This window comes from Strix uralensis, chromosome 5 (genome assembly GCF_047716275.1).
Source record: "Strix uralensis isolate ZFMK-TIS-50842 chromosome 5, bStrUra1, whole genome shotgun sequence".
NCBI lineage: Eukaryota > Metazoa > Chordata > Aves > Strigiformes > Strigidae > Strix > Strix uralensis.
Window position 1 is genome coordinate 4,956,552 of NC_133976.1, and position 15,409 is coordinate 4,971,960.

Consider the following 15,409-nt stretch of genomic DNA (forward strand, 5'->3'; position numbering starts at 1 on the left):
CTGGAGTCAAAAGTGTAAATCCTGAATGACCATTAAACAGACAAATTGTTTTTTCTACTATGTGTCCTGCATGGTACATTGATTGGCTCTATGGATTGCATGTAGACAGCACCACAAATATATGAAAGAGGATTAGTCCACGAAACAAAGGCAGATCAGTCATTCCTCCACTTTTGCTCATCTAAACTAATGATATTTTTTTCATTAGTTTTGCTAAGAGCATTTATTGCCACAACAGGTTGGCATTTCAGTTATGAACATCAATCACTGTTTGTGCTCATCTGGAGCTGTGGATGACTCCAAAGCCAGACATATTTGATTTTCAACTTAATTTGCCTATCCTACCTTGGATCTTCAGGATCCGTACTCAGAAAAAGAATGTAGTTTCTTATCCAGGTCAGTCAGAGTCAAAAGTATCTACCAACTGACTTGTGAAGCTACATCCATCCTCAACAATGGTTTCAGGTTGGTGGCACTTCAGACATATTACTCAGAATGCCATTTAACTGATGATTTGATGTCACAACACATTTTTCACCCAATACTCTCAAGGTAATTTATTAATACTTATCAAAATCTCACATTTTTTCATTAACAGTGAGATCCTATAGACATCTTTGTAGACATAAAAAACTGAGGAAGAGAGTTTTCACAACATATTCAAAATCAAGCCTGTCAGGCAGTACTATTTTCCAGTGTGCAGGCCTCTGTTCCTTATTTGGTCATTTTTTTAAGTCATGACCTCTCATTTGGGGCACCACAAGTAACACAGTATGGCAGCATCTGGTCTGGCATCCTTTGCTGGCCAGTTACTTACTAGATTGCTATCATGCTCTGCAGTCAAGTGATACTGGAGAGTTTTGAGCCACAGGAATCTGAGACCAGACACTGTCTTTTTCCTGGATTACTCCCAGTTTGCAGACTGTCTGCCATGAGCCACTCTTTAAATGTAAGACTCGCAATTCACCTGTCTTTCACTTAAAAACCCATAGCCTTCCCTGGAGATCTCACTGGATGTGCATATCTCGTGTGCTCTTGGGTCTTTAGGTGAGCAAGAAGGTTCTCCAGGGAGGATCTAATGACTTCTGCTTTTTGGATCAAGCTTGAGAGATGACAGCCGACTGGAATATAGTAGATTTCCAAGTGAAATGCTCCTTGCCTTGGCCTTGCCCTCCCTAGGAGTATTGTGGTTTCCATTTCTGTTTAGGAAGGCAGGAAGTTCCTGTTGTCTGCCCTGAGCATGACTGATCTTTTCGGCCAGAAGAGGTCACAAGCAATAAATCCCTCTTATCTGAAACAAGCTGTCCTTCTCTGCAACCTGTATTAAACCCTTCTGAGACCCTCTGCCAATTCTTTTTTTTTTTCTTCTTTTTCGGTCTGGCTGCTGGTAATGTCCTAATTTTGTCTTGCTTTAGACCAGAAAGAGGCTCAGTAAACCTAATGAATTAATTAACCCTATACACTCATCTGAGTACCAATGAAGCCTTGATCTGGCAGAGACACAACCCACTCCTGACTGCCCATGATGGACCCTAAAAGTGTGTTTGGCATTTCAGTGATTTCCATGGCAGTGGTTTCAACACAACAAACAGATTTCACTGACTGTATAGGGCAATTCCAGATAGAAAGGGTCTGTAATTGAATTCTGAGCAAGGATAAAGCACAGGGAATCTGAGCTTCAGTTGCATTACCCATGTTGCAGTGGGACATCTATTTTATATACATTTTACTGGCTGGGGAGGATTATGGAATCCTAGAGCTTGGGCCCGTTTTTATATGAGCTGCTTGAAATCTGAAGCACGGTGCCAAGAATGATCAGTGCTCTCAGATTGCCATTTGGATAGCAAGTCACGAGAGTTTTCCCTGTATGTCATTTGCGTATAGGAATTTCCATAGTGCACTAGACCAACAGTGTGTCTGCTCTGCTTAGTCTGTCTCTAAGCTTGATCAATGCCAGATGTTTTGCAGGAAACCGTATGCCACAACGCACTATGATACTGCCTAATAGGTGAAAAAGGCTTCCTGTCTCTCCTGATGAGGAGCAGAGCACACTTATCACACAGTGCATGGATGTACAGCAGAGAGATTAATTACCTGAAGCTAGTCCAAGACACTGAGAGCCTTGATTTCACTATGATTTGGATGAAATCAGTGGGAGCAGTTTAACTCCAGTTCACATGCTTTAGGATCTTTACCTAGCAAATGTGAACAGCTCCACTGATTTTGCTGGCATTGGGTCACTCAGAGTAACTGAGGATCAAGTCCCACAGGACACTACATCCTGCTTCCAGGTCAGACACACCCTCTTTTTTTGGTGAGGGTTTTTTGTCAACATGTAGCAATCACAGTATCTTGTGCTCCTCACTGTTATTTTATACTAGAAAAATTACCTTTACACTGTCTGAACAGTGAGCGAGGACAGTTGGGGGTAAGAGTAGATACTCAGACTGCTCTTAATGCTTTGGCAAAACATGGATTTTCATCTTGGAATTTCCCATGTTCTAAAATGCAGGATTTCCTATCTGCCTTGGCATGGATGGATGGAAAAAAACAATTTACTTAAAATAAACTGTTCCCAGGAGATGTGGAGCCAGGGAAGAGGCTGCTCAAATGCTGAGCACAAGGCCTGAAGGTCCAGTTCAAAGCTCATAAAGACAATAGAAGAAAAAATTCCTATTGAATTGAATGGGATCAGCCCTATATTCATTAAGCTTCAATGTTCTCACATGCTTATGCACAGATACCACATAGATACAGTCATCTATAGAAAACAGAACAAAAGCCACCAGCCTTTATGACCAGACTGAATTCCCACCACTGAACTTCACCAAGTTTATAATCCTGAAATCCCTTTCACATTGTAGCCATTATACCAGCTTTCATGAACCTGGAGATTACCCTGCCAGTGAATGAGAGATCTCTAAATAGGAGTTGCTGATGGCCTGCAATCTGCAGAGGCCTGCTTGTCACTCATATGCAGCCACCTCTGGGGTGGAATGTACCTGTCATACAATGAGTGCAGCAAGAGTTAAAAAGGGAAAGCAAAAAATGTATCTTTCTAAACAAAGTCGTAGTTGGAATTTGCTGAAATAATTCATGCCTAACGAGGTGTTAGCATTCATTTTTCTTGTTGTCTTCAGGAGACGTGTCCTCTAGTTTCTAATATAGTCTTGATCTTAGACAATGCTGCTTTAACACAATGTCAGGGTTTTGTTTAATGCCTCATTTGGAGCAGAGGGAAAATGAATGAAACACCAGTCTACACAATTATCCAAGATTGTCTTGGAGAACTTCCAACACTGCCAGTCCAGTTTTTGAGAAGTGATTAAGGCCCAACAAGTAACAGAACCATGGGTCATAAAAACTCTCCTTACCTTCAACTTTCCCATTGCCTTTATGCTTGCTGTTTCGAAGGGGAGGCACTTCCAGTGAAACTATGCCTGAGTTCTCCAGGATGTTCACCTCCACTCGTAACCTCCCCACCAGCTGCTGGGGCCGGATGCTGACTGTGTACTCATATTTTCCCAGTCGCCTTTGCAAAAGCTCTTCATAATGCAGTAGGAACCTGGCCTGCATCTTGCGAGGAATGAAGACAGAAGCTTTGAATGTCTCATAACCATTCTCCCTGGAAGGAAAATCCAAAGACATCTTCACAGCCCATACACATGACACACCACCTCCTCCAGTGAATGATGAATCTGGATTTTGTTGGTCTAATAAATGTAATTCCTATCATTGAATATGTGAAACCGGCAAGAAAGAAAACATAATGCTTCACAAAGCATTGGGCACACAGGAGGCTTCCACTGGAGGAAAGGTCTTAAAAGATGAGATGACTTCTTACATGGAGGAATATGACAGACATGTATAACACGGAGCAGGGCCAGAGGAAAGGCTGCCGCTTGGTTTCTTACACAGAGGATTTGCAAGACCCATGTTTAATTTTTGACTTTGTCACTGTGGACTCATTGCAATATCTTAAGCAAAGTACAAATTAATTCCTCCTCCCTAATATTATCTGTTTATAGCTACATACTCAATGGGGAGAAATAGGACCCCTATGACAATTCTACCATTGGACACTTGTCTAAAAAGACTCTTCTATTCTGACTGGCCACAGTGTGCCATCAATCACTCAGTGTACAACTGACAGTCAGCTTTCTGTTGGCAATTTGAAGTGAGATGAATTCCCACCTTTAGCCTTTATTGGCTTCAGCTGTCCTTCTGTTAAACAGAGATAATTTAATATGCTCCACCTCCCATACAGTGCTCTGTAGTGTCCAGCTACCAGGCACTGATATGATGCCAGGCACTACTATTTGTGAATGGAAAATAAAAAAGCCACATAACAATGAAAAATGGAAACTTTTAATGTCATGCAGGGGTAACTTCAGAACTCAATGATACGAGATTTGGGGCATGCTCACAATTCAGTGAGCGTTGAAAAGGATTTAAGACTTTGATTTCTCTAACACATCTGAAAAGATTTTTTTTTTTAATGTTAAACTTTAGGACAGTTGGAATGATGTAATGACAGGTAGTGATCACCTACAGAAAAGGATGCAACAGGGCATGATGAGAGAAATATAGTGCTTCAAGAGAAATACAGAACTCTTTCATGTTCTGCCAGTCTGTGTCTGGATCCTGAGGCAGCATCCTTTGCTATAGGTTCCTGATGGATTTTTCTTACCATGAATGCATCTAGTCACTTTCTGAACCCACAGTAAGTTTAGCATGCACGATTTCCAGTGGCAAGAAACACGGTTTATGTGAAGAATACCTTTATTTTGGCCATTTTGAATCTGACATCTGATCATTTCATTCAATTTTCTCTAGTTTTTCTATGAAAGACAGAAAATAAAAATTCCTTATTCTCCTTCCAAATATCACTCATGAGTTCGGATCTCTGTCAGACCTCACTCTCCCCACAGTTCATAATTTCTCTGATCTGAAAATCAGTCTGTTTAGCTGTTCCTGATCATGTGTTCACGTTGGAATAGTGCTACTATCCCAAGTAACTGAGAATAGTACAGGATTTTCCAGAGCAGCAAACTCCATCCAATGGTGCATATTTCTGAGAGCTATTTGGGGGAATTTGGGCACCTGTGAAATCAGAGTGCTGCTGAAGAAGTGCGTTCAGGTGAACATACAGGCTTTTAGATCATTAAAGGGATGAGTCTTCCTGCCAGTGCTTGGCCAAGAGGACTAAACACAGTCAAGCACTAAGAACAGGGTGAGTAAACATGACTGCAGAAGGCTGCTTGTGGTTCTGCCACTGACTAACTTTGTAGTCTTAAAGTTGTAACTCACTGAGTTTCTGTGTGCCTTAATTTTCCTGCCTGTTATTCAGGAAGTAACAAGATTTCTCTCCCTCTCAAGTATATCCTGGAGCATCTTGGAAGTGAAAATGTTGTGTAACAGGGATAGAAGAGGCGACATGCAATTTTACATGACTTGGAGTATGGGAATGACACCAGGCCGTGCAGACAACATTCTGTTTAGCTGCTTCTTCCTATAAATCCATGAATGAGTATGCCCAAGCAGACCAAAATAAAGATGGGAGGAGAGTATGTCTCTTCCCAGAACACAGTCAAATGCACAACACTTACCTTCCATCTATGGGGCTCGGAGGTTTCTTGTGCCTTGCTTTGTCATCACTGCTATGTTTCTTTTCTTTCCCTGTGACCTCTCCATAATAAGTCTTGTTGCCGATGCTCCTGGAGAGACCAGAGATGTCAGTGTGACCACTCTGCTGCACCCACGGACAGAGACAGATGTGCAGCTTGATATGGGAGGGTCCACAGACTGTGCACATGTGAATGGGCTGTGTGCTGCTGGTGTAACTCTAGTCCTAGAATCCACTCAAGCCACTGAGACAGAAGCCAACTTAGAAGTTCCCTGGCTGGTTATACCAGCAGAGTACATTTTTAGTCCAGGAGTTTACCTCTCTAAAATGCCAGTTCAGTAGGTAATCTCCAAAGCATAAGGATGCAAACGAGAAAGCAAAGCAATTGCCAAGAATCTCAACGAGCAATTTTTTTGTTTGGACTTGGATCCACCATCTGTGTCAATACACATGGCAATATTCAGGATGATTGCTCTCAATTAGCTGCCTCCTTAACGAAAATGCTTCTTGCTGGGGATGAGTTACAGGGCCATGGATTCCATACGGAAACAGTCCTTAACATACATTTTGGCTGCCAATGGCAAAAGACTTTTTTCCTCCTATTCAGCCCAAATGGAAGTCTTTCTAAAAGAGCTGGTCACCTATCTGCTATGGTTAGGTCCAAAGTTGTGGCCCCAATATCTACCCACAGGGGGGATATGAGCATGACCAAACCAAACATGTTTTTGAAACCAAGACCTTGATTTATTCCTTATTGACCCATTTCAGCACGAGCTTAGTTGCCCTCTGCTTGCTGTTATACACAGAATGACTAGCACCTCCAGCAGCAAGTCCACCTATCTGTTAGCTGCAGTTGACTCTCCTCCTCCATTGGAGAACCTGGAACAACAAGGAGCTTTTTAGGCACCACAGTCAGTTAGGCAAGATAACTGTTGTACCAGTGTTGCTGAAACTGTAGTTGGAAAGGTTTCTGAGGGATAGGAGAGACTTTTTCATCCAAATCAAAGAGCGACAAGGAGAAGGAAGTTGTTAAAAGACACTCAGATGGGAAATAGAATAATTTTCTTCCCCAAGTACACTGAGGGCTTGAACCTTAGCATCCTGTCATCCAAGGACTTGCTCAGTGCTTTGGGGCCATGACCAGTCTTGGATGTAGTATAGCATGTGTCTGCTTTTATTTTTCCCACAGAAACGGAAAAAGACCTTGTGATAGAGCCCTACTGCAGTCTAGCTAGCTTTTGAAATCTCAAAGACCTATCTGTGGATGGAAGAACCATTGTCCATCCAGCTGTCAGCATTACTTACTTACATGGTAAAGTTGGAGATGAAGGCTGCAGCTGGGATCTGCATCTCAAACACACCTTCACGTGCCTCAGATCCACTGTTCACCATTGTGCAAGACACTGTGGTGAAAGCATACCGAGAAATGATTGTGGATTTCACAGTGAATTCAGACATCCGAGGCCTGGTTTCCTGTAGGTATCAAAAGGTTATCTGTTAATACTGGCAGCTACATAACTCACCCCTTCAGTGTTTCAATGGCTTTAATACTTAATATGCTCAAGCAGATAACCATCCTATCAGTATTAGGCTCCCCTACGAAAAACAGTCAATGGCAAGCAAGGTGGGCTTGCCCTCAAAATTTCAGGTAAGCTGCAAAAGATAAACCAGAGACGTGGCAACGCCTTTGTTCAGGTACAAGAGCAAAGGCCACAGTCATTCTCCAATGCTTGGGAAGAGTCCAGGAAGGATGAGAGGTTTGATTATGCCAGCCTTTATGTTGTGAGACACACTAACAAAATCCACTTGTATCCTAAATTGCACCCTTCAACTCTGACCATTGGAGAGGATCAGGATTAGTCCCTTATGGTCTGGGAAGAGAAGCCCAAAATATGTCTCCATACGGTCCAGAACTGATGTCAGAGGAGCTCCCCATGGACTGTGCACAAGAGCAGATAGATGTAAGACCTCTTGAAAGACTGAAATCCCTGTGTTTGAAGCAGCACCTTCAAATTCATACAGTCAGATCTGTAAGTTATGTAAACAGAAAAAATGCTGAGAATCCATCCTGGAAGTCTCAGGCGATGGATGGAAGAGATTTAATAAGAAACACTGACACCGTGACATCTCAAGTAAAATATTCTTTTTAGCCCACACTGGATTCTTTCCAGCAGAGAAGGAGCAGAGACTACAAGAAATGACACACGATGTAGCAATGGAAGCTGAAAGCCAATTTCTGCTTCTTGGGAATGTGTTTTTGTGCATAGTCCTGGGTTGGAGCATTTCTCCAGTCTAATGTGTTTTTTGACAGCAACGTCTCCATGGAGCTGAACAGTTTTCTTCCTGGAAGAAGTATATTTAACTATAAGCAGCCCATGTGAAAAAAGTTCTGTATGTTGCCTTAAGCAAAGACTGAACCCTCAAAAGCAAAAGGAAGCTAAGGAGTAAATTACACTGCAAATACAGAGCAATTTCACTAAGCCAAATACACCGAGACTCTTCCTATTGAGGTTGATAAAAAGTCACAGTCACAGAAGACTTGTGAAGACATGAACATGTTCTTCAGTTGCACTTCCAGGATTATTTTTTTTCCAAACAAAAATAATTTTGACAAATTGCTTAAGAAAGGGAGCAAGAGTTTGTATGAGCAAGTATGAAACAGGAACATTTCTGCAGTAGCTGACAGCATCAGAAGCAGTAATAACTGAGCATCTAACCAAGCTGCTGGGCTAGTGAATTCCAGGCAAATGGAAGAATGAAAATCCACTGGAAACAAACACAAAACTGTCAACAGACTTGGAATAAAGCCCCACCTGCCTACACTTTTGAGTCTTTGAAAGACTCTGGTAAACGTGTCTCAAATGAACCTAATCATGATAGATCTCTTTAACAGCTGGAGAACGTGTGATGTGCTCTGTACATCCTGCTTAGCACAGGCTCAGCTCACATGGAGCACAATGACAAGAAATTAGTACTTCTAGGGTGTGATTCTTCTCACTGATTTCAAACAGCTCAGTGCAATGGATCTAGACCAGAACACATCTGTTCAAATCTCATGTCCCCCCCTTAGGCTACCAGTGGCTTTTACTCAGTCGCTATTGATTAGAACTAGATCCTGTTATTCTTAAGACCTTCCCTGATACATAGGCATGGCTTTCCAGTCTCATTATCCTGAAGGTGGAGAGGATGAGGAGTTTTGATAGGAAGTAGTGTTGTAGGAATGTTTCCAGATATAATGAGCTGATGTTTCATTCAGTCTTCCATACCACTAATTGCCTGTGGCATAGCAAGAGATACAGAGGATTTAATAACAGAAGTAAAATAAAGAATCTGAAAATACGGCAAATTATTCGGCTCCAGATCTCCTGCACCCACTCCCACGTTCTGCATTTCATCATAAGCTGTGGGCTCAAACACAGTTGACAGCTCAACAGCAAAAGAGGATCAAGCCCTTTGACTTTCACTTGAGATACAAGTGGTTCTGCAGTGACAGATCTGACACTGAGTCTAACACTGTGAGTGCAGTGATGGATTCATCTGAAGCCAGAAAGTCTTCAGAACATGACAGAGGACATGGACTTGCCCTTGTTATGACAAGAATATAAGAATGGTTGTACTGGGTGAGAACAAAATCAATTCTAACCCTGTAGCCTATCACTGGTAGAGACCAATAGTACATGCTTAGAGAAGAGTGTAAAATCAGTCCAACCTGTCCAACATGCACTGATACTACCCAGAAATATTCTCTGAGTTTTTAGTAATTTGTGGCTGAAGGAATCCCTGAGCTGAGGGTGGGTTTTTTGTGCTTAGTAAACCTCTGTAGATTTTTCTTCTATGACTTTACACAGCTGCTTTTTGAATCCATGTAAACCTTTAACATCCACAACATCTCACAGCAAGGGGTTCCACAGCTTAATATTTTATATGAAGAACCATATCACTTAGGGTTTTTTGCTGAATCCACTATTTGATGGCTTCAACTGATCTCTGTCATATCTCTCTATCCCACTGAACACGCTGCAGCTCTGACATCCTCACAGCATGAGGAACAGCAAAAACAAATGAAAAAAAGGCATTCAACTCCTCTCCCTCTTCCTGGTTGTTAGGAGTTGATGTTGGAGAAAGCAAACACTGAATAAGGGCATCACATACAACTGAGGATGAAAGAACCAATTCATCTTCCCATCCCTGGAAGGGGTCTGCCATTCCTTATATTCAAAAATATAAACAGTGAAGGCAGAGACAGTTTCCAAACAGGTTGCTAGGTCAGGCTTGGCGGGCAGCCCAAGTTCCAGTTTGCGATTCTTGCGTGTTCCCTGGAGCTCTTGCACAATCCATCAGTGCCTGATGCTCTGACTTACAGCTGCGCAAATGCCTGTTTGTTTTCTCCGCTTTTTATTAAGGCCTTCAGAAGATGAGAGGCAGCACAAAGGAAAAAACAAAACAAACCATTTGTTTAATATTATTATTACTGTGACTTATTATCCCTATTAAAAATAAAGCTAGGAAACACCAAAGGGGCAGATTAACACACTGCTATGAGGCAGGTTGGCTGGATGCTTTAATGAAGGTGTCCTGGAAGCTGAAATTTTCTTGCCAAACAAATGATTTTATGCTTGTTTACATCAAATGTTTGGAAAGACAGAAGAGAGCTGAACATAAATACGTTCCATGTTTTTACCTTTATCAGTTGCTTTCATCAAAACAAATTGACCGTATCTCAGATTAGAAGCAATAAACTGGCAATAAGACTGAGAGTTGCACTCCTCTAAGCTGCTGATTCAAATCTGTCAACGATCAAAGGGACCAGAAGTTATTAACACGATGGCTGCTCAGTGTGTGAAATGAGTTCCTCCAGTTCTCAACTGGGAAGTCCCCATCCCTCAGAAAACCCAGAAAAATAACTGGCCGTGAACAGCAATTTCTCTGGTGGCCTCTTTAGCCAAAGTTTTGACCTAAGATGTGCAGCATTCAGTGCAGCAATATAGCCAGATCTCACAGATTTGCTGTACACCTAAAGCTTAGGTTCCCATGCTGAAAGAATATTGGCTTCCTTGTTTTATTCCTTTCTTCCAGAAATTTCAGACAGAGAAAAACAGAGATCTTCAAATTTCAAAGCAAACTCTCCCTTTCTCTTCAAATTCAATGAGATTTCATCAAGCCTATGTTCACTACATGGTTAAGGTTTGTAACACTGGATATTCTCTCTCCAAATCTGGGGTCGAGAAGATGGATTGGGAAGTATTAGAAGAACCCATACCTGTTGCATTGATCAAAATGAAGGTTTTTTTTACCTAGAATCTCACTCTACCATCACCCACTGACATTGTTCACTCCTGGGCACAGGGGTGTGCACACACATATATACATAGAACAAGCGTAATTCCCATGAGGTGAAGTAAAGACACAGTGTGATACATACCAGCCTCTGCAAAAATTTGGCCTGTCTTGGAACACGGCGTGCAACCTGCAAAGAGTTAAGGGAATTAATGGAGCCTAGTCAACTTACAGAAGACGCATTACTTGTTTAAATCCAGATACATGTTCCTCTGGTTAAAATTAAAACCTGAATCTCTTCTATATTAACAGACTCGTTGATCAAAGCTCAGCAGTGGAATGCGGCTCTCGCAGGCAAGGAGGTACTGTGTGTTTTACAAATGTTATTTGTCAAGAGACGCTCTATATGAAGACAGGAACCTCAGCCTTTAGCCCTAGCCCTGGACGCTATGTCTTGGGCCTGGAAGTGTATTCCCTTATAGCTTCTAGGTGTCACTGTCCTTGCCCCATTGCATGGTGTACGGCACATGATGAGAAGGGCTGCTAAATGGTCCACAACGCTCATCAAATGCCACGCATGGCCCATCTACATCCTCAGGTAAGTAAAAGCCAAAGCCCATTCCCCAGCCCAGCTGTGGTTTTCATCTGTGCAAGAGCACTCAGCACACATGGTGGGTTACAGACAGTGGGCAGGGAGAGGGCTGAGGGCACGACAAGCCCAGTCACCAGAGACTGTCCTCAGCTCAGCACAAGTGTGGCTGCTTTGAGCTTGAGCAGCGACCAGGTTAAAACCTAACACCATGTGGTGGGGCTTAGCAGGCATAACCCCATTCTGCTGCACGTCTGGACCTGCTCCAGGGGAGGACTTGTGTAAATTAATGTTACGGTATCAGCTTTATTGATATTACCTCAACAGCAGATCTGTTGCCTAAAAATTCTCCACAGGTGCTGTAGATTTTGCACAGTGACAGAAAAGCACTGGTCGTGCAAAAAGGGAATAAAGATATTTAAACTCAGCCACAGATTATATTATGAAACGAAGTGTTTCACCTATGACAATGCAATCATACTCATTGGATCGCCCTTCACAACAACAACTCCTCTGACTTCTTCCCTACACATGGTGCAAGTCTCAGTTTAGCAACATGTCCAAATCAAATCCCTCCCCAAAACAGAGTACAAGTCTCTTGTCAATGAGGTAAGCCAAGTGACTTCTTAAAATGTCGGTGAAACTCCAGAGAGCAGAGGAATGCAATGATATTTTTTTACCTGATTTGCCCTTTCTGTTGATTTACACTGGAATAACAGCAGTCCTTGCCAAAGAAATTATTTTATGTCTGTTTATATCATGCATTGAAAAGCTCAGGAAAGCCCAATGGAGAAATTAAAGTCTCCTCTGCTAGAGTCTTTATTATTTCCTTCTGCACTATTTTAGCCAACATCTTGTAAAATTAGAACCAAGGAAAAACAGCTCCCTTGGGAAATTCTCAACGGAGAGGAGAGAGAGAGGGGAGAGGGGAGAGGGGAGGAGAGGGGAGGAGAGGGGAAGAGAGGGGAAGAGAGGAGAGGAGAGGAGAGGAGAGGAGAGGAGAGGAGAGGAGAGGAGAGGAGAGGAGAGGAGAGGAGAGGAGAGGAGAGGAGAGGAGAGGAGAGGAGAGGAGAGGAGAGGAGAGGAGAGGAGAGGAGAGGAGAGGAGAGGAGAGGAGAGGAGAGGAGAGGAGAGGAGAGGAGAGGAGAGGAGAGGAGAGGAGAGGAGAGGAGAGGAGAGGAGAGGAGAGGGGAGGGGAGGGGAGGGGAGGGGAGGGGAGGGGAGGGGAGGGGAGGGGAGGGGAGGGGAGGGGAGGGGAGGGGAGGGGAGGGGAGGGGAGGGGAGGGGAGGGGAGGGGAGGGGAAATTCTCTGCAGTTTAAATTTTTGAAGAAAATTTCTATCTGGGTCTGTTATCTCAGGCAAGTAAAGGACCTCAGGAGCCTGCTGTGAGAGGCTGCAGAGTCTCCATCACTGTAAGTTCTTCAGAACACGCCAGACAACTGTCTGTGAAATTGGTCCTGCTTCTAGCAATGGCAGGAATGAGAGATCAGTGGTCCTCAGTACGTTTTTTACCAAAGAATTATCTTTTGGAACAAATCCACCTGTCGTCCTGTATGGAATGGTCACAAAGGTTTTTACTGACTAGTTGGTGAAACTGGAAATTTGGTTACTGGTTTTATCTTTCCCCACCACACACCCATTTTGTTTGCTTGCGTATTTGCATAAGAAAGCTTTGTATGACTTGGGTCCTTCAAAAGCTACCTTCTAAAGTATTGAGGATAACCAGTAGACAATGGTGTGTAGCTAAGGATCACCAGATAACAGTATTCTGTCTGCTAGGACTTCATGAGTACTGCGAAAACACTGCTGCAGGATTTATGATACCGACTAGTCCATCGACTGTTTTGAATCAGGCAGCTTCACTAGCATCATCTAATGGAATAATTTCAAAGTTACTATCAACCTTTAGCTGTAAAGCCTTCCAAAGCACTCATTAAAGCCCAATAATTGCTAGTAGTGACCCCATACCTGTTTCTGCCTGCTAGTGTTAGTATGGTATACAGAGAATAAGCTGGGCAGTAACAACCCAACTACCTGTGAAGAGTTGTCGAGAAGAACTACCTCTAGTGCAACAGTAATAACTAGCAACCTTGTCAACTACCTTAGCAGAGTAGGACCATTGGATAAGTCAACAAGTAATCCACACTCATTGCAAATACCACTATCCTCCAAAGACCTGTGTCTGTACTTGCCTTTGTGTAGGAAGATCCTCCCAGGATGGTACAGTTAAACGCAGCCCTTTACACTTTCCTGAATCTGTTAGAGATTTGTTTATAGTTTAGAATCTTGATCTAGGCAAGCACCTGCCTGTTCTAAACCTGGCTCATGTCTTCAGTGAAGACACACAGATGTCCTCTTCTAGATCTGGCTGTCCCAGGGGACTAGGTCCACCACCTCTATTTATACATCACTGCTTTTTTGTTGGAAGTTATTGCTGTCACTGTTCTGCTGGCAACACAGCTCCTGTGAAAACACCCTCATTGCCTCAAGCAAGATCAGCCAGATTATTTCAGCACTGTGAGCCAGTTGCTTGAGCTTTGCAACTGATTTTCCCCCTAAAGCAGATAAGTGAGTGTTCTCAGATACCACTCCACTGGCAAGATAGCGGTGGAGATATTCTCTGCCTCTTGGACAGGTGGGTCTACAAGACAATGTTGGTTTGTGGCTGAATTCTCCAACAAGGAATATGTGTTTACAGTAATCAAGATCAACAACAAAGTTGTTGAGGTCCTCATAGTGGAGAGACATGGGGACTTCTGGAGAGAGATTCTTCCCATTCTAGGTAGGATGAGCGATTCAATGACCAACTCTGAGATGGGTACAGACATATGAAGAATCTCATTCTTCCCACTTACTGTATGGCAGAAGATGCCAAATACAGGCATTCACTGACATTTTAGTCATGCTAGGGGATCCCACCCGGCCTCCAGCAAGACACAAGTCTTCCATAGGTCCTGTATTTTATCTGCCAGTCCCACATAGGTGTTTCAGATATGACAAAGCCTCCCAGATCTGATCAAATTTAGACAACTGGTTGATGCCCTAAGCGACCCAAAGTCATACATGATAGCATGGACCTAAAGGATGTGAGCACAGATCTGAAGCTCAGCATTTTAAATCACAGCCTCCCAAACCACCACCCAAACTCTCTTGCTAACTTGCAAAAAGTTCACTGTCCTTTCAGCCCTGCTTCCCCAGAAAATCTAAGGCACACAGTGACACAACATAACAGTCCTCACTTGCAGAATATTTTTTTTTTTTCTCTCCTGGTCAAGAAGCATTTTACAAACTGAAACTCGTGGTTCATTTCATCCAGCATGAGTTAAAAATCACGTACGGTAAGACTGAGACCATAGGCAGAAAAACTTTCCTCCAAGCCTGAAATACTCTGAATTACTCAGACTGGCGTGCAGCCAGGACACTGTGTTAACTCTCTTGTCCCTTTGAAACGCCTTGTTAGCACAGCTATGAGGATGTCAGATTTGAACCCATCCCCTGGCAGTAGCACCCATCATGGGAGGGTGCCGGTGCTCGCCTGGTCTAGCACCTCCAACAACTGCCTTGCTCGTTAGTAGCAGCCTCCCATGGTGCTGAGCCACAGCCATGGGCATGCCACAAGGACGGGTGCAATAAATGCAGTTTTAGCAAACTGCCCTGTGTGTTGATACTGACAGTTAAGAGGGGACAAGCCAGCCCCAGCCACCCGAACGACAACCGCCTCAAAACCTACTTGCTCCATGATGCTGTCGTCTGCCATCAGCTTCTCTTCCAGGTACCTCGCCATCAGCTCTGAGTCGGGCTGCCCCGCTGAGGTGGAGAAGCCCCAGCAGAACCACAGCCAAAGGATCATGGTGGAGGGGAGCGCAGGCCGGGGCTGCCTGCCCGCAGGTGAGAGGAAAGCCCCGCTGCCTGCAGC

At 43.4% G+C, this 15,409-nt stretch overlaps 1 protein-coding gene across 1 annotated transcript in view; it reads right to left on the bottom strand.

Moving 5' to 3' along the window:
• ITIH5 (inter-alpha-trypsin inhibitor heavy chain 5) overlaps positions 1-15,409 on the bottom strand; it is a 49,596-nt gene extending 34,187 nt beyond the window's left edge. Inside the window, exons 1-5 of the mRNA XM_074869718.1 lie at positions 15,224-15,409; positions 11,049-11,093; positions 6,936-7,099; positions 5,610-5,717; positions 3,375-3,625 (exon numbers count right to left, since the gene is read on the bottom strand). Of these exons, the coding sequence (XP_074725819.1) occupies positions 3,375-3,625; positions 5,610-5,717; positions 6,936-7,099; positions 11,049-11,093; positions 15,224-15,343 (688 nt within the window). The 5' untranslated portion in view covers positions 15,344-15,409. The remainder of the gene's footprint in view (positions 1-3,374; positions 3,626-5,609; positions 5,718-6,935; positions 7,100-11,048; positions 11,094-15,223) is intronic.